We start from the raw sequence: 26836 nt of genomic DNA on the forward strand, positions 1-26836 counted from the left end.
TACGACAGTAATATGCAATGTGGCCCTCTGGAGTGAGTGTGGAAATACAGTGGCCCTCTCCATGGTAAAGTTTCCCACACAGCCCTGTTCCATCTCTATACCTGTGACGTGGTCCTTGCAGTGACACTGTCCCGTCTCCCGGTCACAGAGAGGCTCCATGCCTCCCGCTGCAGGGCCCGCTGCAGCCGTACCCGCGCGGCTGCAGTTACAGCGCCTGCAGCCCTCCTCGGGGCTCCCCAAGGCCTGCAGGCCGAACCAGCCGGGGAAACACTCCGCGCACCTGCGACCTGTTAGTCCTGATTTACAGCTGCACTGACCTCCCACCTGGACACAGACAGATGGAGAGAGAGAGAGAGAGAGAGAGAGAGAGAGAGAGAGAGAGAGAGAGACCAGGAGTGAGAGGGAACGGGGGACAGACAGATAGACAGACAGAAAGACAACGAGAAAGGGCACTTTTACAGATCAAATTGTAATGAGTTAATTGCAGTGCTGGTGCATTGTCTTCCTCCTGAACACACACGCACACGCACATGCGCACACACACACACACACACACACACACACACACCCTCCTTGAACCTCCTTGAGCTGTCGCCCTCCTCTCCCATTCAAATCGGATCACGATGAATTAGCCTACATTAATTGTTTACCGGCAAAATGGCCGAATTGATACAATGACAATAACAATGGAATGGAATACCACGATAGTGCAACACTTGTGCAATTCCGCGCCGCCTTGCCATTTCCATACTCAACCCCATATCATTAATCTATATACCCTATACAACCTATACATTTTTATTGTTCATTATATTTCATGTATTATTGTGAGTAATATAAATAACATTCCAGACTAGAAAATCAGTAATAAAAGGTAAAGATAAAAAAGTATGCTATCTGCTATCGGATCGGGGGGGGGGGGGGGGGGGGGGCATCTATAGCATTTATACCTTCAACAATATTATGTTGATGTTATATTGATTTGTACATGATGACAACATATGTACATATTGTACAATATGTTTTCATCAGTATCCTGTGGCCCAATTACACGTGAAAATAAATGGTGCATTTATATGCCTATAATATTGTCTATGTACAAAATATGTCCACACAGCCAAGAAAAGTTACGCGAATTCTCAACTTCTCATTAACACTGGAACACCAACCAAACACACTAGTTACAATGGACACCACAAAGTGAAAGGCAAGTCATCCATGCTTGTGCACGTATGCACGCACGCACGCACGCACACGCGCGCGCGCGCGAGGCGACACCAGCGTTCCGTGTAAGTGTCGGCTTGTACCAGCGTACCTGGATGTCAGAATGATGTCAGAATGCTGTACCTGCTGTCCTGCTATGCTACATGTGTACAGGTTGGCAGGCCCGTTTCAACCATTTGAAAAATGACCACACATATTGATTTACACACACGTTTTGAAGCAAATCTGCATTACTCCCTTAATTATTGCGAACGCAGTGAGCCACTTACTATGACAGCAAGGGCTGAATGTCTGTGTGTGTGTCTGTGTGTGTGTCTGTGTGTCTGTCCCGCTGTTACACCACCCGCCCGCCACCAGAGGGCGCAGCTGTAGCACACACACACACACACACAGGGCGCAGCTGTAGCACACACACACACACACACACACACACACACACACACACACACACACACACACACACACACACACACACACACACACACACACACACACACACACACACACACACACACACACACACACAACCACACACACACGAGCTGCGTTCGCTTCCCGCGTTTGCGCGTCTTACTTGTACTGCAAAAGGACAGTTTAAACCTCCAGTTTAATTAGTACGTTGACGCGGTGATTAATCGACACCTCACCACTGTATCTCAGTGTTGAGGTGTTTTTTTTTATTCGACAGCAGAAGAAGAGCAACCGAGAAGCACCCATTATTGGATATCGGAGAGGAGGAGTCCGATTGGCCATTGTTGGAATTTATGCAAAACCGTCTCCACCCACTCTGCTAGGAATTGACCCCGGGATTGATTCTGAATTTGTCTTCCAGTGTTTCTATTGACATCTGCGTTTGTATGTGTGTGTGTGTGCGCGCACGCGCATGCGTGCGCGTGTGTGTGTGTGTGTACGTGCGCACGCACACTTTTGTCAACAAATTCAACATGTGTGTTTGTCAATTATTTGTTTATGACCATATTCTACACTATATACAGCATGTGTACACACACACACACACACACACACACACACACACACACACACACACACACACACACACACACACACACACACACACACACACACACACACACACACACACACTTTATAGCCACCTATATACAGTATGCACACGTATGGTTCTGTATGTGTGCTATGCATCACTGAGTGAGTGTGCATGTGTAACTATGTATGCATGCCCATGTTTGTGTGTGTTTTCTCCAGAGACTGAAGGTGTGTTAATGAGAGTTTTACATACTAGCTGCATTCGCACACGTGCATGTGTGTGTGTGTGCGTGTGTGTGTGTGTAACTTCCTCCTACATCAGATGGCTGATAGATGGCGCTAGGAATACACACACTTAACACATCCAATAGATCAATATGACCGGTGTGGAATGTGTCTGTGTGTACGTCTGTGTCTGTGTGCACGTACCTACACATGCCTACAATGTGTCTCTGCAGTTCTGTGCGTGCGTGCGTGCGTGCGTACGTGCGTGCGTGTCTGCGTGCGTGCGTGAGTGTGTGTGTGCGTGCGTGCGTGCGTACCTGGTCACACTGCATGCTGCCGTTGACTGTTCCGGGGGCGTGGCAGTCACAGGGCTGACACACATCAACTGACGAGGGATCAGATCCCTCCAACCTGAAGAACTGTCCGCTGCACAACTCACAGCTTTCACCTGAGATAGAGAGAGAGAGAGAGAGAGGATTGTACAAAGTTTTAATATGGAGGTCCACTATATGTAAATGTATTATAGTACAACGTCAATGATTCTACAGCAAATCAGTTTTTAATGTAATAATAAGTCCATCAGAAATAAATATCGTATAATGCCGTGTTCATGCTGTAATATTACCCTTGATATTATACGCTTTCTTCCTACGAGTAGTAAATCTGTTGCCTTTCTATAGAAATGTGACATTTTCGAGGGGCGCTAGCCTCTCCTATGGATAGTTTTAGATAGATGTGTGTACCACCCGCATTTGCGGATAAAAATTGAGGACGCCAATTGCGATTGGCCGGAATGTGATGATGTATGATGATAAGAGCGCCCCTTACTACTTCACACGAACTGATCTGTTTGGACGCCACGCCCGAGATAACAAGATTAATCTAACTTTGTCCAGGTCGCCACCCCCGAGATTAATAGGCGTTAATTGAGCGTTTAAAAAAACCACATAGCATTTTTTTGCTTCATTGCTAGCCACTGCTAGTGTCCACATAAGAAACAGACAAAATCCCTGCGTGCGTGCATGCATGCATTCACACCGTCTTTATTGACATTATGGCTCACAAAGAGATGAAATAGCCATGATCGGCACCTAATAAAACATGAATCCAACCTCCCACTAATCAAAACACTGATCGCATCGTTAGTGGGCCTCGTTGGGCCTCCGCAGAGCCGTGGGCTCCATTAGTTTCATTCTCAACCAAAACAACAAGGCGCCTCTTCATTGCTCATGTTGCAAATTCGGCCGGCGACCGCCTGCTACCTAAAGGTTCTTTCAAACGGGCAGCTATTAACGCACACGTTGTCGCCTGGATCAGCGACAGGTCTGCTCCAGATCTGCTAAAGACAACGCAAGCGTTAAAAAAAAGCAAAACATCCTGGTCACTAAACTGCCTCCCCCTGGCCAGCCGGGGCGCCTGATGGAGGGGAAAGGAACTGGTTGGAATAACGTGTTCCTTCCACGCGCGTCCAACCAGGGAAACTCCCCCCTGTCAGGTGTAAAGGAGCAACTTGGACACTCAAGCATGAAGGAAGCATGAGTTCAAGTGCGTTGCTCTCCCCTTGTCCCCCATATATGGGGACTAGGTTGGCGGAGGGTGTGTAGAGCCCAGGATCACATTAGATAATTGACACAGGGGTGAAAAATGGGTTAGAAAATCGTGGGATAAAAAAAAATAAAATAAAAAAAAGCAAAACAGAATCCAGGTCTGGTGAGTCGCGGGGGGCGCGTGCACAACACGAGCATGCGTGCGACAATTTCACGGGGCCGCGCTCACGTAAATACGCTTGCGCTGTCGCCCGTCGACTTCTCCGTGCGGGCAGAAAAAAAAACGCGGGTCTCATTGAAAATGAACTATATACTGTAGGCGTGTTAAATCACTGCCTGTTTGAAAGGCAGTGAGCATGTAGCGCCCCCTGGCGTCCAAAGACGTTATTGTTGAAGATCATAGCAAAAAAATGTTGAACATCATACCACTGTTACTCAGTGTACCAGTGGCATGCCATCAGCAGCGTACCGGCAGTGTTGTGCATACAGTTGTCACAGACTCCGCCCCCTCCCCGATAGTGCTCATCTGGTTGGTCATCGGCCGTGACATCATAATGGCAGGAGTGGGCGTGGCCATTACACTGGCAAGGACGGCAATTCATGGGCTGGAGTTGGTCACCTGACCGGAATGGCTTGTCGTTGTAGAGAGGCGCACATCGCTGGCACTGCATTGGAAACACACATAATATATATAGCACACAGATGTATCTTGTTATCGAAAGAAAATAGGAAATTACCCGACCCACGGGTTCCATTTTTAGAGGCAAATCTTTCCAGTGATAAAATGGCAACTAAAGTAATCAAAGAAGTAAACAAAAGAAGAACAAGATATTTTACAGGATCTCCTCACTGGTCAGTAAGAATACATTGGGGACTGTAACAGGAGATGTCACGACCACTATGCATGCACCACATGGTACCACAGTACCACAAAGACCTTCAAAACAAGGCTCCAGACCTCCCAAAACACCTCATGGTACCACAGCACCACACAAAGACCTTAAAAACAAGACTCCAGACCTCCCAAAACACCTCATGGTACCACACCACCACACAAAGACCTTAAAGGTATTATGACATGATTTATAACATAATTTTAACAACATTAAAAGTCTTGGCCATGGTCCTTCAAACGTGTCTAAAAAGTTTGAACACTCAACTCCACTCCAGTATTTCTTGACACGAGTTTTTGTGCATGTGTAAAGTTCATCCTGAGAAGCCATGGAAAAACACATTATTTTAGCCTGTAGATGTCGGTAATTCCCCCTTTCCTGTCAACCCAAGATGCGCTTCTTTGACAACGTGGTAGGAACGTCGTCAAAAATAAAAGAGTCATCTAGGCCAGTTGGTATCCAGTGTAAGGACTTGTGTTGATTGACACAGCCAACAACAGAGCAGATTGATTTTTCTCTATAAGCCATTATTAGTAAGTATTACAAAGAAACAAAGTCGCGGTCGACAATGAGGAAGCGGAGAAGAGAGGGTAGGCACTAGGCAGGGAGCAGAGGGGAGGGGGCGGAGTTTTAGCGGAGATCTACGTATATCTCTGCCGTCCAACCAGATGAGACATTTTTGCATAATTATTCACAAGAGTCCAGACAGCAGAGAATACACTGAATGTTCAAACTTCGTTGTTTTTTGGTGAAATTGATGTCAAGAAAAGCCAAAAAAGCCAAAAAATCTACAAAAATGTGTTTTAAATGTCACAATCCCTTTAAAAACAAGGCTCCAGACCTCCCAAAACACATCATGGTACCACAGCACCACACAAAGACCTTAAAAACAAGGCTCCAGACCTCCCAAAACACATCATGGTACCACAGCACCACACAAAGACCTTAAAAACAAGGCTCCAGACCTCCCAAAACACATCATGGTACCACAGCACCACACAAAGACCTTAAAAACAAGGCTCCAGACCTCCCAAAACACATCATGGTACCACAGCACCACACAAAGACCTTAAAAACAAGAATCCAGACCTCCCAAAACACATCATGGTACCACAGCACCACAAATAATAATATAATAATATCTCAAACTTATATAACGCTTTTCTGAGTACCCAAAGACGAAAAAGGGGCATTACAGAGTTAACAACAAAATAAAAACAACTTTATTAGAAAAAAAAAGGAATAAAAGCACTAAAAGCAAAAAAGCACTGCTCACAGGCTACAATTTATTTAACCCCTGTTCATTCTGTTAGGGTGGAATGGCTCAGGGTAAAGGACAGAGTACAGCAACTTACAATGGGCCTGTTCCACAAGATACACTACACCACAATGTACAGTACTGTACCACCCACAATGTACAGTTTTACAATTTAGGCATTCAGCAGACGCTCTTAATCCAGAGCGATTTACAGTAAGCAAGAACAAAAAGCACGGTAATACATCACATACATAAAAAGTAGTTATCGTGAATCATACGTAAGGTCAGAACGTAACAGTGGAATAGCCATATAATGAAACTATACTGTACTATACAGTACCTGTTATAGTATACTATAGCAAAGATAAATCATAGTTCTTAACCCTTGGAATGCCAGGACCAATTTTTTTGTTTGGGTAACAAATTGGCATATTTTTAATTCATCGTTTTAACATACAAGAAAGATCTGGTGGATTGAAGAGATGTTTTTTTTGGTTCATTCATAGCAAATGTATTCTCTCGATTCGCCACCAGATGGCGGGAAAGCATCATTATGCTGATTTTGGCTAAAATAGACGGATCTTCCTAAGTCACTTCCGGTTGAACGATCAACAACATCCTGTAGTAGTTTGACCCTAGTCAATAGTTTGGCTGGTCCGGATTGCTAAGCTAATGCTATATTTTTCATAACTAAGTCAAATTAACCTCAAATCAACCCCAAAAGATCGCAAAATATCACATTTTTTACACCGACGCACATAGAGACGGCGCGCGTGCACGATAGCGCACGATCACGCGGATTTCGGCCGTTTTTTTGTAAATTACATCCAACATTAGTGATATTAGCGAAAAAATATTAATTTTTGCTCTTTTGACCCCGCGATAACTGATATTGATTGTCATTCCGTTTATTCCGTTAACGGGAGGTTTAGATTTTTCGATTAATTCCGTTTTTTCCGTGAATTGTAGGCCAAGGGTTAACGTACCTACAGTGATTTAAATGTTTCGCTCAACAGGAATAAATGCTGTTGTTTTTTTGTCCAAGTTGTCCAAGTTGCTCCTTTACACCTGACAGGGGGGAGTTTCCCTGGTTGGACTTGGAACATGTTATTCCAACCAGTTCCTTTCCCCTCCATCAGGCGCCCCAGCTGGCCAGGAGGATGCAGTTTAGAGACAAGGATTACTGCATGTTTTTTGTGAAGGTACCTACCCTAGGGGACACAGGGAGAACATGCAAACTCCACACAGAAAGGCCCTTTCGCCAACCCCGCCTTCGGGTATGGGCACTGACGCGCACTGGGCACTGACGCGGAGGAGAGAACACGCCCCCAGCGTCCACAGCGTCCCCAGCGGGAATCGAACCCAGGACCTTCTAGCTGCGAGGCGACAGCACTACCAACTGTGCCACCGTGGCCCCGGAATAAATGTTTTAACTGCAGTTGAAAAGGGGAGGCCAGAGACTGTATAGACAGTATCACACTATTATAGCAAGTCATTATACAATCACATTTTTGTAGAATCTGAATCTCCTCGTAATTTTGTACCCCTAAGCATTCGCTAACCCCGTCTTCAATGAATTAGTCTATCATTGTGTTATTTTACGAACAGAACCATATGCTCAGAATGAAATAGTCCCTCGACGTGTACAATGTAAGCATTTATACACAAGCATGCTCATATACAATAAGTGTTTGGGTAAGTATAGATTCACAATGTGCGTTTAGTGTGCTTGTGCCAGTGCGTGTACGCTTATACGAGTATTAGACAATGTCTCTTGACACACGACTTGAACACTTTCACAGAACACAAAGAAATATATAGAGAGAGACAGAGAGATAAAGGAGGCGTGTTTAAATCTAAAGAGAGATATGAATAAAACACATTAACTGAATGGAAAACACAGAGGTATTCTGTACCTCATAAAAGGAACTCATTACAGAATGTTAACACACACAGACACACACTTTTACTCTCCCGTGTATATGCAGTGCATGAGTGCTGAGCACTCTCATTCTTTCTCTCGCCGTCTCTCTGTCACGCTCGCGCACACGCACGCACACGCACACGCACACGCACACACACACACACACACACACACACACACACACACACACACACACACACAGTCACAGGGAAATCCGCCCGCTAATGAGGAATGACAACCAGCAGCCAAGCCTCTCAACACGACCACTTTCATGTCAAAATAAACATGTCAAGGTGTATGTAGAGGGGGGGGGGGGGGGGGGGGGGGGGAGGGGGCGGCGCAGGAATAAAACATGCGTGTTTTGTGTTGTACGGAGCACAGAGCGAGAGCGAGAGCACGGCCCTCTTTGATTGTGTTCAGCAGTCACTACAAATTATAGCAGACATGAGGGCATCAAATAGGAAAGGATTAAAAATGTATATACAAAATAAATAAAAGAATCTGCGAGTTCCTCCTCCCATGTGACACATTCAGACCCCGAGCAGTCTATTATGCATGAAAAGACACTGGGGGGGGGGGGGGGGGGGATGGGAGGAGAGGGGGAAAAAAGATCCTATTCTGTCTAGAGAGAGAGAGAAAAGGTGTGTGTGTGTGTGTGTGTGTGTGTGTGTGTGTGTGTGTGTGTGTGTGTGTGCGTGCATATGGGGAGAGGAGATGGTCTGAGATGGTCTGTCTATGGTGACAAAAGTCTGTGACAACACTACACACACGAATGCATACATACGTGTGCGCGCGCACACACACACACCCACACACACACACACACACACACACACACACACACACACACACACACACACACACACACACACACACACACACACACACACACACACATCAAACTCAATCATGCAAATGTCAGGGCTAGCAATCAGTTAATGGATGGGAACGGTGAACCATAGACATTATTCAGTGATAAACCTCAAATCACTAGAGGAAATGTTGAAACAGGACATTGTTGTTGGTACAGACGGTTTCATTGGAAACGGTGAGACACATCAGGTGGGCTGTTGCTGGGCTGTGCAGGCTACACTGAACAGGTGACAAAAAATAAATAATGGAAGGCTAAAAGGATCTTATATATGATGATGATATACTATAGCTTTATTTATGTATTCTTCTTCACAGATTCAAATGATTTATGGTCATGACTCACCTAGCATCCTGGATGGCTTGATTCTAGGCTCACAATAATTGATACAAATATTATTTGGAAACTAGATGGAAACGCGTGTGGATCAATGGAACCAGACTATGGCCGCCACTGCAATTCCCTGTTGCTATTGTCAGTTTGAAACCATCTAGAGACAAACAGACAGATAGTACTGAGAGATGCCTGTCCACAGCATGAAGAACATAACAGGCCAGTGTGTGTGTGCGTGTGTGTGTGTGTGTGTGAACAGCGTTGGTAGCATGGTTCCCTGTTGAGTTATTATTAGAGGATCTGATGAAACAGCAGGACATTCTCAGAAGACAGCGTGCACACACGCACACGAACGCGCGCGCGTGCACACACACACACACACACACACACACACACACACACACACACACACACACACACACACACACACACACACACACACACACACACACACACACACACACACACACACACACACACACACACACACACAATTGTCCTGTCTGTCTGCCAGAAGGTCTGTCTCTGTGACTGCTGCTGTCTTTGTCGGTCTACAGTACCTGTCTCGCCGTCCGTCCGTCCGTCCGTCTGTCTGGTCTGATTACCTGTCAAGTCTAGTTTATATTAAACGTGTTTTCCCCCCTTCCATTTTTGCACTTCCAAGAGGGATCCCTCTCTCTATTTCTAATACCCCATTCCTTTTCTCCATATCTCTCCTCATCACCCCTTTCCCCCTCTCCATCTCTCTCCTCATCACCCCTTTCCCCCTCTCCATCTCTCTCCTCATCACCCCTTTCCCCCTCTACATCTCTCTCCTCATCACCCCTTTCCCCCTCTCCTCATCACCCCTTTCCCCCTCTCCATCTCTCTCCTCATCACCCCTTTCCCCCTCTCCATCTCTCTTCTCATCACCCCTTTCCCCCTCTCCATCTCTCTTCTCATCACCCCTTTCCCCCTCTCCATCTCTCTTCTCATCCCACTCACCTCTCCATCTCTCTTCTCATCCACTCACCTCTCCATCTCTCTTCTCCTCCACTCTCACTAAGGCTGCAACAACGAATCGATTAAATCGATAAAAATCGATAATTAAATTCGTTGCCAACGAATTATCTTATCGATTATTATCGCGGGTGTTTTCCAACATTAAAATGTAACGTAAAGCTGCTTTCTTTTTACCGTTCCGTAACGGCACTAGGCTGAACGAACAATATGCAACTGGTCGGTATAAACACAACACAGGGCGCGTTCGGAAATAGCGCACTGAGCGCACTGTGCAATGCAAACTAATAGGCGAGTGCGCTCCCGGTGTGCATTTCCAAACGCACCCACAATATTGTCTTGAACGTGACCAGAGCACCCGGTCCGCATCTACCCCTCTCTCTCCCAACTAACTTCAGTCTCCCCCCCCCACACACACACACACACACAGAGGGAGAGCGTCAGCTCTGTGGCTGCGATGATCTGCTTGCAAAATGCCCCAAACAGGTCCCAAAACATGGCATTTGTGAGCACGGCCACTGTCCATATTTGTTTGTCTTATGACAAAAAATGCTCCACAATGTCTGAATCTGTGAGCTTGCAGGCTGTCTACGACGAGCACTATAGCAGTGTAGCTTGCTAACGATCGTTAGCTCCTCATTTGTTCCACCTGTGTAATCACAGCAGCGCATTGAAGTGGGCACAGGGCAAAAATCTCCGTGAAGTGAACGTTTTTGCTTAATGATTTATTCAGTGCTGTTTAACTTTAGCAATATGTGATACTAGAGCCTAGACCCTAGAGAACATGCCAATATGGCTGCTATAAGAACGGTTTCCCCTATCAGCTAGCTATACTTGTAACTTGTGTGCACTGTGTGTGTGTGTGTGTGTGTGTGTGTGTGTGTGTGTGTGTGTGTGTGTGTGTGTGTGTGTGTGTGTGTGTGTGTGTGTGTGTGTGTGTGACTGTGTGCGTGCATGCGTGTCAACACAGACTGTGTAGGACAGTGGTTCTCATAGTAGGAGTTCCAGCTACATTATAGATAGTTAGGAAGTAAATGGTGCATTTATATAAGTAAACCAAGTGGACCCTAAAGGGTCTGTAACAGATAGTGCAAAAATGGAACCAAATGGACTCACAATTGATTTTACCATAGAAATAAAAAAATAAAAATTGGGGTCCCAGAGATAGAAATGGAAAGAGACAGTCAGCTATACACGGTCAACATTACAGATTACAGTATCATTGCAAGTAAGAATGGCAATGAAATCAAATTGGATAAAAAAGGGGGTAAAATATTAATTTTGAATGAGTATTCATTTTTATTGTCTTTATTGTTAGTTACAACATGCCTAAAATAATTTGAAGCTAATTTTTTTAAGTAATTGCAAAAAGGTGCCATAATCCGATTAATCGATTCATCGTTTAAATAATCGGCCGATGAATCGATTATGAAATTAATCGTTAGTTGCAGCCCTAACTCTCACCTCTCCATCTCTCTTCTCATCCACTCACCTCTCCATCTCTCTTCTCATCCACTCACCTCTCCATCTCTCTTCTCATCCACTCTCACCTCTCCATCTCTCTTCTCATCCACTCACCTCTCCATCTCTCTTCTCATCCACTCTCACCTCTCCATCTCTCTTCTCATCCACTCTCACCTCTCCATCTCTCTTCTCATCCACTCACCTCTCCATCTCTCTTCTCATCCACTCTCACCTCTCCATCTCTCTTCTCATCCACTCTCACCTCTCCATCTCTCTTCTCATCCACTCACCTCTCCATCTCTCTTCTCCTCCACTCTCACCTCTCCATCTCTCTTCTCATCCACTCTCACCTCTCCATCTCTCTTCTCATCCACTCTCACCTCTCCATCTCTCTTCTCATCCACTCACCTCTCCATCTCTCTTCTCCTCCACTCTCACCTCTCCATCTCTCTTCTCATCCACTCACCTCTCCATCTCTCTTCTCCTCCACTCTCACCTCTCCATCTCTCTTCTCATCCACTCTCACCTCTCCATCTCTCTTCTCATCCACTCTCACCTCTCCATCTCTCTTCTCATCCACTCTCACCTCTCCATCTCTCTTCTCCTCCACTCTCACCTCTCCATCTCTCTTCTCATCCACTCTCACCTCTCCATCTCTCTTCTCCTCCACTTTCACCTCTCCATCTCGTCTCATCCACTCTCACCTCTCCATCTCTCTTCTCATCCACTCTCACCTCTCCATCTCTCTTCTCATCCACTCACCTCTCCATCTCTCTTCTCCTCCACTCTCACCTCTCCATCTCTCTTCTCATCCACTCTCACCTCTCCATCTCTCTTCTCATCCACTCTCACCTCTCCATCTCTCTTCTCATCCACTCTCACCTCTCCATCTCTCTTCTCATCCACTCTCACCTCTCCATCTCTCTTCTCCTCCACTCTCACCTCTCCATCTCTTCTCATCCACTCTCACCTCTCCATCTCTCTTCTCATCCACTCACCTCTCCATCTCTCTTCTCATCCACTCACCTCTCCATCTCTCTTCTCCTCCACTCTCACCTCTCCATCTCTCTTCTCATCCACTCTGACCTCTCCATCTCTCTTCTCATCCACTCTCACCTCTCCATCTCTCTTCTCTTCTCATCCACTCTCACCTCTCCATCTCTCTTCTCATCCACTCTCACCTCTCCATCTCTCTTCTCTTCTCATCCACTCTCACCTCTCCATCTCTCTTCTCTTCTCATCCACTCTCACCTCTCCATCTCTCTTCTCATCCACTCTCACCTCTCCATCTCTCTTCTCTTCTCATCCACTCTCACCTCTCCATCTCTCTTCTCATCCACTCTCACCTCTCCATCTCTCTTCTCATCCACTCTCACCTCTCCATCTCTCTTCTCATCCACTCTCACCTCTCCATCTCTCTTCTCATCCACTCTCACCTCTCCATCTCTCTTCTCCTGCACTCTCACCTCTCCATCTCTCTTCTCATCCACTCTCACCTCTCCATCTCTCTTCTCATCCACTCACCTCTCCATCTCTCTTCTCATCCACTCACCTCTCCATCTCTCTTCTCATCCACTCTCACCTCTCCATCTCTCTTCTCATCCACTCTCACCTCTCCATCTCTCTTCTCATCCACTCTCACCTCTCATCTCTTCTCATCCACTCACCTCTCCATCTCTCTTCATCCACTCACCTCTCCATCTCTCTTCTCATCCACTCACCTCTCCATCTCTCTTCTCATCCACTCTCACCTCTCCATCTCTCTTCTCATCCACTCTCACCTCTCCATCTCTCTTCTCATCCACTCACCTCTCCATCTCTCTTCTCCTCCACTCTCACCTCTCCATCTCTCTTCTCATCCACTCTCACCTCTCCATCTCTCTTCTCATCCACTCTCACCTATCCATCTCTCTTCTCATCCACTCTCACCTCTCCATCTCTCTTCTCATCCACTCACCTCTCCATCTCTCTTCTCCTCCACTCTCACCTCTCCATCTCTCTTCTCATCCACTCACCTCTCCATCTCTCTTCTCCTCCACTCTCACCTCTCCATCTCTCTTCTCATCCACTCTCACCTCTCCATCTCTCTTCTCATCCACTCTCACCTCTCCATCTCTCTTCTCATCCACTCTCACCTCTCCATCTCTCTTCTCATCCACTCTCACCTCTCCATCTCTCTTCTCCTCCACTTTCACCTCTCCATCTCGTCTCATCCACTCTCACCTCTCCATCTCTCTTCTCATCCACTCTCACCTCTCCATCTCTCTTCTCATCCACTCACCTCTCCATCTCTCTTCTCCTCCACTCTCACCTCTCCATCTCTCTTCTCATCCACTCTCACCTCTCCATCTCTCTTCTCATCCACTCTCACCTCTCCATCTCTCTTCTCATCCACTCTCACCTCTCCATCTCTCTTCTCCTCCACTCCATCTCACACATCCACTCTCACCTCTCAAACTCAACCACTCACCTCCATCTCTCTTCTCATCCACTCACCTCTCCATCACACTCTCCTCTCATCTCTCTCAACCACTCTACTCTCATCACTCTTCTCATCCACCTCACCTCTCCATCTCTCTCTTCTCACCACTCTCACTCCATCTCTCTTCTCATCCACTCTCACCTCTCCATCTCTCTTCTCTTCTCATCCACTCTCACCTCTCCATCTCTCATCTCTCTCATCCACTCTCACCTCTCCATCTCTCTTCTCATCCACTCTCACCTCTCCATCTCTCTTCTCTTCTCATCCACACTCACCTCTCCATCTCTCTTCTCATCCACTCTCACCTCACCATCTCTCTTCTCATCCACTCTCACCTCTCCATCTCTCTTCTCATCCACTCTCACCTCTCCATCTCTCTTCTCTTCTCATCCACTCTCACCTCTCCATCTCTCTTCTCATCCACTCTCACCTCTCCATCTCTCTTCTCTTCTCATCCACTCTCACCTCTCCATCTCTCTTCTCATCCACTCTCACCTCTCCATCTCTCTTCTCATCCACTCTCACCTCTCCATCTCTCTTCTCATCCACTCTCACCTCTCCATCTCTCTTATCCACTCTCACCTCTCCATCTCTCTTCTCATCCACTCTCACCTCTCCATCTCTCTTCTCCTGCACTCTCACCTCTCCATCTCTCTTCTCATCCACTCTCACCTCTCCATCTCTCTTCTCATCCACTCACCTCTCCATCTCTCTTCTCATCCACTCACCTCTCCATCTCTCTTCTCATCCACTCTCACCTCTCCATCTCTCTTCTCATCCACTCTCACCTCTCCATCTCTCTTCTCATCCACTCACCTCTCATCTCTTCTCATCCACTCACCTCTCCATCTCTCTTCATCCACTCACCTCTCCATCTCTCTTCTCATCCACTCACCTCTCCATCTCTCTTCTCATCCACTCACCTCTCCATCTCTCTTCTCATCCACTCACCTCTCCATCTCTTCTCATCCACTCACCTCTCCATCTCTTCTCATCCACTCTCTCCATCTCTCTTCTCATCCACTCACCTCTCCATCTCTCTTCTCCTCCACTCTCACCTCTCCACCTCTCTTCTCATCCACTCTCACCTCTCCATCTCTCTTCTCATCCACTCTCACCTCTCCATCTCTCTTCTCATCCACTCTCACCTCTCCATCTCTCTTCTCATCCACTCTCACCTCTCCATCTCTCTTCTCTTCTCATCCACTCACCTCTCCATCTCTCTTCTCATCCACTCTCACCTCTCCATCTCTCTTCTCTTCTCATCCACTCTCACCTCTCCATCTCTCTTCTCATCCACTCTCACCTCTCCATCTCTCTTCTCTTCTCTTCTCATCCACTCTCACCTCTCCATCTCTCTTCTCATCCACTCTCACCTCTCCATCTCTCTTCTCATCCACTCTCACCTCTCCATCTCTCTTCTCATCCACTCTCACCTCTCCATCTCTCTTATCCACTCTCACCTCTCCATCTCTCTTCTCATCCACTCTCACCTCTCCATCTCTCTTCTCCTGCACTCTCACCTCTCCATCTCTCTTCTCATCCACTCTCACCTCTCCATCTCTCTTCTCATCCACTCACCTCTCCATCTCTCTTCTCATCCACTCACCTCTCCATCTCTCTTCTCATCCACTCTCACCTCTCCATCTCTCTTCTCATCCACTCTCACCTCTCCATCTCTCTTCTCATCCACTCACCTCTCATCTCTTCTCATCCACTCACCTCTCCATCTCTCTTCATCCACTCACCTCTCCATCTCTCTTCTCATCCACTCACCTCTCCATCTCTCTTCTCATCCACTCACCTCTCCATCTCTCTTCTCATCCACTCACCTCTCCATCTCTTCTCATCCACTCACCTCTCCATCTCTTCTCATCCACTCTCTCCATCTCTCTTCTCATCCACTCACCTCTCCATCTCTCTTCTCCTCCACTCTCACCTCTCCACCTCTCTTCTCATCCACTCTCACCTCTCCATCTCTCTTCTCATCCACTCTCACCTCTCCATCTCTCTTCTCATCCACTCTCACCTCTCCATCTCTCTTCTCATCCACTCACCTCTCCATCTCTCTTCTCTTCTCATCCACTCTCACCTCTCCATCTCTCTTCTCATCCACTCTCACCTCTCCATCTCTCTTCTCTTCTCATCCACTCACCTCGCCATCTCTTCTCATCCACTCTCACCTCTCCATCTCTCTTCTCATCCACTCACCTCTCCATCTCTCTTCTCCTCCACTCTCACCTCTCCATCTCTCATCCACCCTTCCCTCTCTCTTCTTTTTATCCCATTCCCCTCTCTTTACTTCTATTCTTCTCATCCCCTTCCCCTCCCTGCACCCATTGCGTCTCTCTCTCTCTCTCTCTCTCTCTCCCCCCCCCCCCACCCTCCCATTCTACTCATGCCTTATTGTTCTCCTATAGAGAAATCACTTTCTCCACCACCCCACCACCACCACCCCTTGTTCTCATCACCACAGTGACTATATGTGAGCAGGAAACATTACCATAGCAAATGAAAGAGGCATCTCTTTCTTCTTCCGTTTCTTTTCTTGTCGTTTCCCATCCCTTCCTCCCGCAGCCTGCTAATGAGAGCAGGGACTGCTAGTTGGGAGTTAAGAGTAAAAAACCCAACACTGCATGTGCTTCTCTTCGGCAGACAAAAGCTTTTTTACACCAGTTGACTCGTTGCTGCACCATCTAAACCCAGTGGAGACTATAAGAAGGAGACGTATATCCTGCTTGAAATGTAAAGAAGGACGTGACCAGTGGGAGTCTGACGCAATGCAAGCCTAACAGTATGATTTTAAAAGATCATTAACTCATTCTGACCCGAGATCAGATTCTAAAAAAATATATTCTACGACAGTTTTCTGAAAAAGCTATATGTTTCTATGTCAGTCGTTCTTTGATTTTTCAAAAATAGCAGACCTACAAGTTCATAGCGCGCTATGAGCTTGTAGATCTGCTATTTTTCGATAGCTAAAGCATATCATAATGCTAACACCAAGAGGGCTTCCCGCCCCAAAATGGGTTAAAGCATTGACAGCTTAACATAACCGCTCTATGGATTTGTTTTGTTAAAGCACACTTCTATATCTCTCTCACTGACAACGCACGCCTACACAAATTTATGTAAATCTCCATTTGTACTGGTCAGTAATCGGCCGAGAGTAATGCAAGATAGCAAGTGTGTCAAACAAACCATTCAATTGGAAAAACAGAAATGCACAAGTATGTATGTACAGTATGTACGTACGTATGTATGTATATGAGAGAGACAGAGAGGGGGGGGGGGGTTGCGTGGGCGCAGAGGGAAACTAGAAAAAGTGCCCTTCTGGGCACAGGTCTCCACCAGGATTTCTTCCTCAGCCTAGTGGGAATATGCGTGCACAGTTTCATCGCAATCGGACGCTGCGTTGAGGAGTTGTGGCGATTTGTACAAAGCGGGCTACTCCTGAAAACTGTAGGAGCCAATCGTGGCCAATCAGGATGGAATATGAGAAATCAAACAAACCTGCCTTGATCACATGACTATGGAGATCATGTGTACCGATTTGCGTGAAATTTGGATAAAATCTGAAGGAGTAATAATAGAAAATGTGTTTTACATATGTCGGCCTCCTGGTGGCGCTATAAAGAGCAGATGTGAAAAATTCCAGGCAAAGGTTTTTCCTTGGCCTCTAGGGAGTTGGCATACAAAGTTATCCACAGATCCGTGCAGTTAGAGGTAAAAACACTTTTCGGCCAGTTATAGCGCCACCTTGAGGCTGAGTTGAAATTGTTGATGTGGCATTTTGTCCTCGGCCTAGTGGGAATGTGGGTGCACAATTTCACGGAAATCACGCGATGTGTTCATGATTTGCAGCATTTTGTTTGAAACTGAGCACTCCTGTGAACTTTGGAAGCCAATCTTAACCAATCAGGATGGAGTGTGAGAAATCTGAAAGACCGGTTTCGTTGAATGGCTCTAGAGAGACTGTGTACCAATTTGCGTGATGTTTGGACAAAATCTGTAGGTGTACTGTGCAAAAACTTGTTTTGCACAAAGCGGCCTCCTGGTGGCGCTATAACAGGCCGTTCTGGAAAGTTTGGGGCAGAGGTTCATCGTTGGCATCCAGGGAGTGTGTGTGCAAAATTTGGCATCGACCGGGTTAACGGTGGCCGAGATTAGCTGCTCACGTACACACGGACGGACGGACACACGGACGGACACACGGACGGACGGAGTGCAAAACATACTCTCCCCGCATGCCTTCGGCCTGGTGGAGACAATAAAACATCTGCTGTGTACTCTTAACAGTTTAGACAGAAGTTGCTGAGTGTGTAGTCCAGGCTAATGGATCCGGTATGTGGACATTCAGATGGGCTGCTTGAAGGGGGAGAGAGAGAGGGGGAGGGAGAGAGAGAGAGAGAGAGAGAGAGAGAGAGAGAGAGAGAGAGAGAGAGAGAGAGAGAGAGAGAGGGGGGGGGGGGGGAGAGAGAGAGAGAGAGAGAGAGGCCACCCATTCCATCCAGGATGCCATGACCAATTTCATGCTCTCCCTGGAAAGGTTGTGGCACCAGTGTGTGTGTGTGTGTGTGTGTGTGTGTGTGTGTGTGTTTGTGTCGTGCATATGTATGTATTTGTGTGTCCAGTTTAAACCCAGTTAACCCCGGCCTATTGGTGGAAATCTGCTGCAGTTGCAGGCTTTGACAACATATATGTTGAACGACCCCAAGCACTGTCACTATCCATCTCTCTCTCTCTCTCTCGCTCTCTCGCTCTCTCTCTCTCTCTCTCTCTCTCACCATAAACTAATCTGTGATACTTGTGTAAAACTGTGAGAAGAGACAGGGAAGGAGAATCAGAGAACAATCACAATGTTCTCCATTCAAATATCACTGGTTCAAATGATATTCAATTACAATCAAGAGTGGACATACAGTATTTATGGATATGTATGAGGAACAGAGGGCTTTCAAATAGGATTTCACAAGAAAGAGAGCACACATGCAAAAAAGAACGTGTGTGTGTGTGTGTGTGTGTGTGTGTGTGTGTGTGTGTGTGTGTGTGTGTTTGTGTGTGTGTGTGTGTGTGTTGTGTATAATACAAAATGTGATCTAATGCTGAGAAACGACAGAAGCCATCAACTGTGGACAGACAGAGAGAGACAGGGTGAGAGATAGAGAGTGACAGAGTGTGCACACGCAAGAAAGAATCAAAAGAGAGTGAAAGAACGAGAGAATAAAGTGTGTGCGTGTGTGTGTGTGTGTGACTGTGTGTGTGTGTGTGTGTGTGTGTGTGTGTGTGTGTGTGTGTGTGTGTGTGTGTGACTGTGTGTGTGTGTGTGTGTGTGTGTGTGTGTGTGTGTGTGTGTGTGTGTGTGTGTGTGTGTGTGTGTGTGTGTGTGTGTGTGTGTGTGTGTGCGTGCGTGTGTGCGTCTCGTTGATCATTCTGACACATGTCTGAGCATTTCTGTCACTTTAATGTCACTGTGGAAATTCTGCAGATTAGTAGAACATCCGTCAGGGAGCTGGGCCTATCCAAGCCAACAGAACGCATGCAATATTAATCGCTAATATTCCCCCAGCCTTTTATGCTCCAGTATTACACAGACAGAAGAGGCTATGGGGTCCTGAATATTCACGCTATGGACATGTCGGACACACACACGCACGCACGCTCGCTACAGCCCTGACATACCGATGTCTTTCACTGTAGGGTGGTTTTGTTCGCAAAAGGGATTAATGTATGTTCTAAAGTAATCTCACAGGCACGCACACACACACACATGCGCACACACACACACACACACACACACACACACACACACACACACACACACACACACACACACACACACACACACACACACACACACACACACACACACACACACACACACACACACACGCACACGCACACACACACACACGCACGCACACACACTCTCACACACACACACGGTTATTACCATATAGTCAGATTGTTGATTCCTGTCCCATCTGTTACCAACTGCTAACTAGATACAGTCACAGGAGTCACTGAGAGAAACAGAGACAGAGAGAGATGAAAAGACGTATAGAGGCAGGAAGGAGACACAACGAAAGAGTGAGACCAAGTGGAAACAGAGGGGGGGAAAAGGAGGGATAAAACAACAGTATAGAGATAGATGAAGAGAAAGAGGAAAATGTCCCTGTCACAGTCCCAGGAGAGAGAGAGACGGATATATATGGAGAGATGAGAGAACTGGTAAATGAAAGGAGAGATGGAATGGAAAGATCAGAGAGAGAAGAGATGGAAAGCCAGTGGAGGAAAGGGGCTGAGGAGTATAGGAAGAGAAAGAGAGAGACCTTTGACGTATTCATCTTAAAAGTGGACCGCTAAGGTGTGTATTTGAGCAAACCTGCTATTGCACCATACTGGTGGGCATGACCAGGTCTAGGATGATGCCATCCAGACTGTAACCACTGAACACCAACTGTAGCACCTACTGTACAGCAGCAGGGCTGGACTGGGACAAAAATTCGGCCTCGGTCATTTTCGCGTGAATTTGGCCCAGACCGGCCCACCACAACCAGCGCGCAGATAGCAGCAACTATACCGCCCGCTCCGTCGCGGCACACACTAACAAACAAGCCCCTAATAGGGCATTAACATAATAATCGAATAGCAAAACACTAGTCGACACTGTTAATTGACATCCGATTATTCGCTAATATTATTTTTAATATTTTGTATGATTTTTTCTTTTTTTTTTTTGCTTTTCTACAGCAGACATGCAGGCATGCAGCTGTGAGCTCGGTTGTTTTGTTGGTAGTTCGCCAACTTCAGTACTAATCCATTCTTGGCTGATTGTTTTCATATCATATACAAGCCTACTGTACGTGGGTTTTGCCGTCACCCTCACTCGTGTAGGTGCGGTGGGCGGCGGTGGCACTAGCAGCATTCAAGACAGATTTTCTTTGGGAAAAGCATATGCGATATGCCTCATAGGCTCATAAGATCAATGGGGACAACTACAGTGTGTAAATACTTTTACTATTGGTGAGTACAGTAAAGTATAGCAGGAGTTCCTCCTCGCTCTGCCCAATATTATCCAGTTTGGTGACAGTCAAACTACAGTAGCTCTTGCCGTGATTTCATGTTTCTTCATGCTTATCCAACAAAAGTCCAGGCGTGCCGTGTGTGGCATTATTAAAAACAAACGGCTATGCCGCACGATCATAGTTCTAATAGTCGCAAAAGACTGGCGATGGAGTTAAGTAGTTGATCATCTGATTCATAGCCTGGCAGCCTGCTAGCTAGCAAACCTCCTCCTAACTTGTAGCTCCTTCTAAAAACCAAAGGAACTGTGGTTGTAACTTATTGTTGAACATTTAGGGTTGTATGAAAAACATCGCATGGTTCATTCCTTCCCCGCTCCAGTCTCCAGTCACCAAAACATTGTGAACAACGTGCTATGCTGCTCCGTAGAACGGTCTTGCGCATCAAAAATAGCAGATCTACAAGCTCACAACGCGTCCATCCGTGAGTCATTGTGGACTTGCAACTTTGACTTGAAACAGCTGAGCTAATTTCGGCTAATCAGAGCGGCATTCAGCGTAATCTAGTAAGAGTGGCGACACTCGCGTTGACTCCCACTGTAACAATGGAATGCGGAAGTGCTCATTCTATCTCAATGGGATAGTTCCAATGTTTGGAACTATAGCCCATAGGAAGTGTGTCGCCACTCTCTTAGTACTATTCCACACGGCCTGCATTGAGTGCATTCACCGGCTCTGTTTTGCTTCACTCGCTGGCTGTTTCAGAACACGATGTTTTAATGCTTGATTGGATGGAATAAATATCATATTTTACCGCCGACTAATCGACTATAAATCGATTTTGATGGTATTCGAGTCGACTATCAAAAATCACGTTTGGTTAATGCCCTAGCCCCTAATAGCACCACTTTTACAGAACAACATAAATGATACAAACCAACAGACAACTACACAACCCTTTGTAGAGGGTTTATTTGTTGTACAGTATACTTAACTACAGTACTAGTGATTTAAGTCTTTGTCCAATGAACTGCACTGCTATAAGCTATAATTCACCATTTTGTTTAGGTTGGCGTCAGTTATGAAACCGGGAATTACTATAAGGTTCACGCTAGAAAGGCGAACGCGTATAGACGCATGCATTGGTGCGATTCAGAGGGTCGCAGGTTCTATTCCCCCACAGATGGCCGTTATACCTTCACGACCATACAGCCCAACACTGACACTCTAGTGCTGTGCAAAGCACGCAGTGTCACTTCATCAACTTCCAGCTACTAATTGTGTGCGTGCGTGCGTGCGTGCATGCGTGCGTGTGTGCGGTGGAAATGTGGGCATTCATTAGAGATGTCCTCTCCATGTCGTTAAGTGGAAAACTGCTTAATTAAGACCATGAGGAGGGTTTCCCCAGGGGTTTCGACTGTGTGTGTGTGTGTGTGTGTGTGTGTGTGAGTGAGTGAGTGAGTGAGTGAGTGAGTGAGTGAGTGAGTGAGTGAGTGAGTGAGTGAGTGAGTGAGTGAGTGAGTGTGTGTGCGTGCGTGTGTTCATGGGCATGCCATGTGTTAGGTGTGTGTTAGGTGCTGTGATCTGACGTTCTTCAGACGTGCATATGAGCACACAACACAGCCAATGCGTGTCGGCGGTAACGTGGTCTTTGTGACCGTGCAGTGCAGGAGGAGTGTGTCCTGAATGTACTGAATAGTTGGTTGTCTTTGTGACAGTGCAGTGGAGGAGTGTGTCCTGAATGTATACTGAATGGTAGGTTGTCTTACTAACATTACAAAGTGCAGTGGAGCAGTGTGTCCTGAATGTACTGAATGGTAGGTTGTATTACTAACATTACAAAGTGCAGTGGAGGAGTGTGTCCTGAATGTATACTGAATGGTAGGTTGTCTTACTAACATTACAAAGTGCAGTGTAGGAGTGTGTCCTGAATGTACTGAATGGTAGGTGGTCTTACTAACATTACAAAGTGCAGTGTAGGAGTGTGTCCTGAATGTACTGAATGGTAGGTGGTCTTACTAACATTACAAAGTGCAGTGTAGGAGTGTGTCCTGAATGTACTGAATGGTAGGTGGTCTTACTAACATTACAAAGTGCAGTGGAGCAGTGTGTCCTGAATGTACTGAATGGTAGGTTGTCTTACTAACATTACAAAGTGCAGTGTAGGAGTGTGTCCTGAATGTACTGAATGGTAGGTTGTCTTACTAACATTACAAAGTGCAGTGTAGGAGTGTCCTGAATGTACTGAATGGTAGGTGGTCTTACTAACATTACAAAGTGCAGTGGAGCAGTGTGTCCTGAATGTATACTGAATGGTAGGTTGTCTTTGTGACAGTGCAGTGTAGGAGTGTGTCCTGAATGTACTGAATGGTAGGTGGTCTTACTAACATTACAAAGTGCAGTGTAGGAGTGTGTCCTGAATGTACTGAATGGTAGGTGGTCTTACTAACATTACAAAGTGCAGTGGAGCAGTGTGTCCTGAATGTATACTGAATGGTAGGTTGTCTTTGTGACAGTGCAGTGTAGGAGTGTGTCCTGAATGTACTGAATGGTAGGTTGTCTTTGTGACAGTGCAGTGGAGGAGTGTGTCCTGAATGTATACTGAATGGTAGGTTGTCTTACTAACATTACAAAGTGCAGTGGAGGAGTGTGTCCTGAATGTACTGAATGGTAGGTTGTCTTACTAACATTACAAAGTGCAGTGGAGGAGTGTGTCCTGAATGTATACTGAATGGTAGGTTGTCTTTGTGGCAGTGCAGTGTAGGAGTGTGTCCTGAATGTATACTGAATGGTAGGTTGTCTTTGTGGCAGTGCAGTGGAGCAGTGTGTCCTGAATGTGTACTGAATGGTAGGTTGTCTTTGTGGCAGTGCAGTGGAGCAGTGTGTCCTGAATGTACTGAATGGTAGGTTGTCTTTGTGGCAGTGCAGTGGAGCAGTGTGTCCTGAATGTACTGAATGGTAGGTTGTCTTTGTGACAGTGCAGTGTAGCAGTGTGTCCTGAATGTACTGAATGGTAGGTTGTCTTTGTGACAGTGCAGTGGAGCAGTGTGTCCTGAATGTACTGAATGGTAGGTTGTCTTTGTGGCAGTGCAGTGTAGCAGTGTGTCCTGAATGTACTGAATGGTAGGTTGTCTTTGTGGCAGTGCAGTGGAGCAGTGTGTCCTGAATGTATACTGAATGGTAGGTTGTCTTTGTGGCAGTGCAGTGTAGCAGTGTGTCCTGAATGTATACTGAATGGTAGGTTGTCTTTGTGGCAGTGCAGTGGAGCAGTGTGTCCTGAATGTATACTGAATGGTAGGTTGTCTTTGTGGCAGTGCAGTGGAGCAGTGTGTCCTGAATGTATACTGAATGGTAGGTTGTCTTTGTGGCAGTGCAGTGGAGCAGTGTGTCCTGAATGTATACTGAATGGTAGGTTGTCTTTGTGGCAGTGCAGTGGAGCAGTGTGTCCTGAATGTGTACTGAATGGTAGGTTGTCTTTGTGACAGTGCAGTGGAGCAGTGTATCCTGAATGTATACTGAATGGTAGGTTGTCTTTGTGACAGTGCAGTGGAGCAGTGTGTCCTGAATGTACTGAATGGTAGGTTGTCTTCGTGACAGTGCAGTGGAGCAGTGTGTCCTGAATGTACTGAATGGTATACCGTAGGTTGTCTTACTTACATTGTGTCCCTCCGTGTGGCTCTCTGGCACACATGCACAGCGGTAGGGTGTCACGGTGATGTCACAATGATCTGCATGGCCATGACACTCACATCTAACGAGAGAGAGAGATAAGAAAAGTGTCAAATTAAGATTTGAGTTTAAAAAGAAAGAAAGACATTTCTAGCATGGCTAGATTTCCGGTTTCGTCATCATAACGCGACGGCCTCGTCACCAGGTCCGCGACAAATCTGTGGACCTGGTTATTTATAGATAAACGGCGAATTAAACACATTAAACAAATAGCGGGTTTATAGCGTACTAAGCAGCACCGACACATGGATTGTGGGGAACACGGGTTATGCAGCAGAACTGTTAATTGTATTTTAACAATCCAAATTCAAAATGATAAAGATAAAAAATGTGTAACTATACCAGCTAAATACACAAATAAAAAGTAAGTGACTTTCTCTCTCTTTCATTCTGTCCATGCAGCAGCAGTGAAGCCATTAGGACGTTCCATTTAACATTTATAAACGTCAGTCTGAGATATCAGAATAATGGAAGCGCACGGCTGACAGCCCTCCATGCACACACTCACACACGCACTCGCACGCACACACACAAAGAGAGACAGGTCAGTCATTCAATTATTTATTCAGATATTCAGATGTGTTCATTATTTTCTTTCTTTCCTTCCTTCTTTCCTTCTTTCTTTCTTTACTGGCATATTCGGCGTCATGTGTGATTGTTTGACTGATTGAAATATGTATTAACAGTTTGCAGAATTACAGTACATTTCAAGCACAAACTCAATACAAAGACTGTTAACTGTGAGTGGACGACCCAATTAAGCATTACACTTGTTTACAACAGGTTCCACCTTTTTCAATTCATCAAAACGTGAATATCAGCTCATGCTATAGATATGCATACGAGTAGTCGTGCTGGGGGCGTTCCTCAAGCGCCGTCTGCCGGCAGGACAGACATTACAGTACGGTACATTAGTACTGTACTGCATTAGAACATCATCAGGTGTCTATTTTATTTATACTGCCTTTTGCCACAAACAAGAGGATCCCCTATCATCACGAACTGCATGTACCATAGCCTATGTGTACACGTGCATTTGTCAAGACCCCCGCAATTGCTCACACAATGCTCCCTCACTGTCCCTGCACACACACACACACACACACACACACACACACACACACACACACACACACACAGTCCTTTTGCCATGTACGTGCTTGAGAAGGGAGAAGATGGAGAGAGAGATGGAATTATGGAACAGAACCGATGGGTGGAGTGGGGGTGGGTTTTTGACGTTTCAGTGCATTTAAATTCCCCCTACTTCAGTCTAACAACAAGCTACTAATTAAAACAGCTTAGAGGGAGATGATTGCTTCTTCCGTAATCTCATAATTACCACAGTCAGAAGAAAGCCTTCTCTGTCAGCTTAATGAACACGTGTTATAAAACCAGCATTGAAACACTTCTCGTCTCCGTTAACACACGTCAACATTCAATATATCTGAAATGATCTGTCCTCGTCTGTGCAAAACGTGTTAAAACCGACAGAGAGAGACATTCTCAGCAATTCTCCTATCCCACTATGAATGTGCAAAAAACTGTGTGTGTGCGTCGGTCGGATAGACGGTTGTCCGGAACCGGAAACGCTATGCCCATGCATATACTGTCGCCCCTTTTCCATCTCTCCCCACTACTGTAGCTGTAAAAAACATAAATTCGTTGGTGATTTTATAAAAGGTATTAGAGTATTAATTTATCATTGTTAAGTTCTGTATATCCACGGGCATAATAGCATGATGATGCCATTACAAAACATGGGCTACATGGAAGAAATGAACGTGTTTAATAAAACAAAATGAACTGCTAGAAGCAGGGCTCCAGACTAACTTTTTCACAGGTAGCACTGGTGCCACC

The 26836-nt window shown here is 46.0% G+C and overlaps 1 protein-coding gene across 1 annotated transcript in view; it reads right to left on the reverse strand.

The window, feature by feature from the left end:
• ush2a (Usher syndrome 2A (autosomal recessive, mild)) overlaps positions 1-26836 on the reverse strand; it is a gene marked incomplete at both ends in the record, with an annotated part of 385038 nt that overhangs the window by 302985 nt on the left and 55217 nt on the right. Inside the window, 4 exon segments of the mRNA XM_083759320.1 lie at positions 102-324; positions 2772-2902; positions 4471-4666; positions 24908-25001. Of these exon segments, the coding sequence (XP_083615446.1) occupies positions 102-324; positions 2772-2902; positions 4471-4666; positions 24908-25001 (644 nt within the window).

This window comes from Protomyctophum parallelum (genome assembly GCF_964188405.1).
Source record: "Protomyctophum parallelum genome assembly, chromosome: 2".
In the NCBI taxonomy this organism is placed as follows: Eukaryota; Metazoa; Chordata; class Actinopteri; order Myctophiformes; family Myctophidae; genus Protomyctophum; species Protomyctophum parallelum.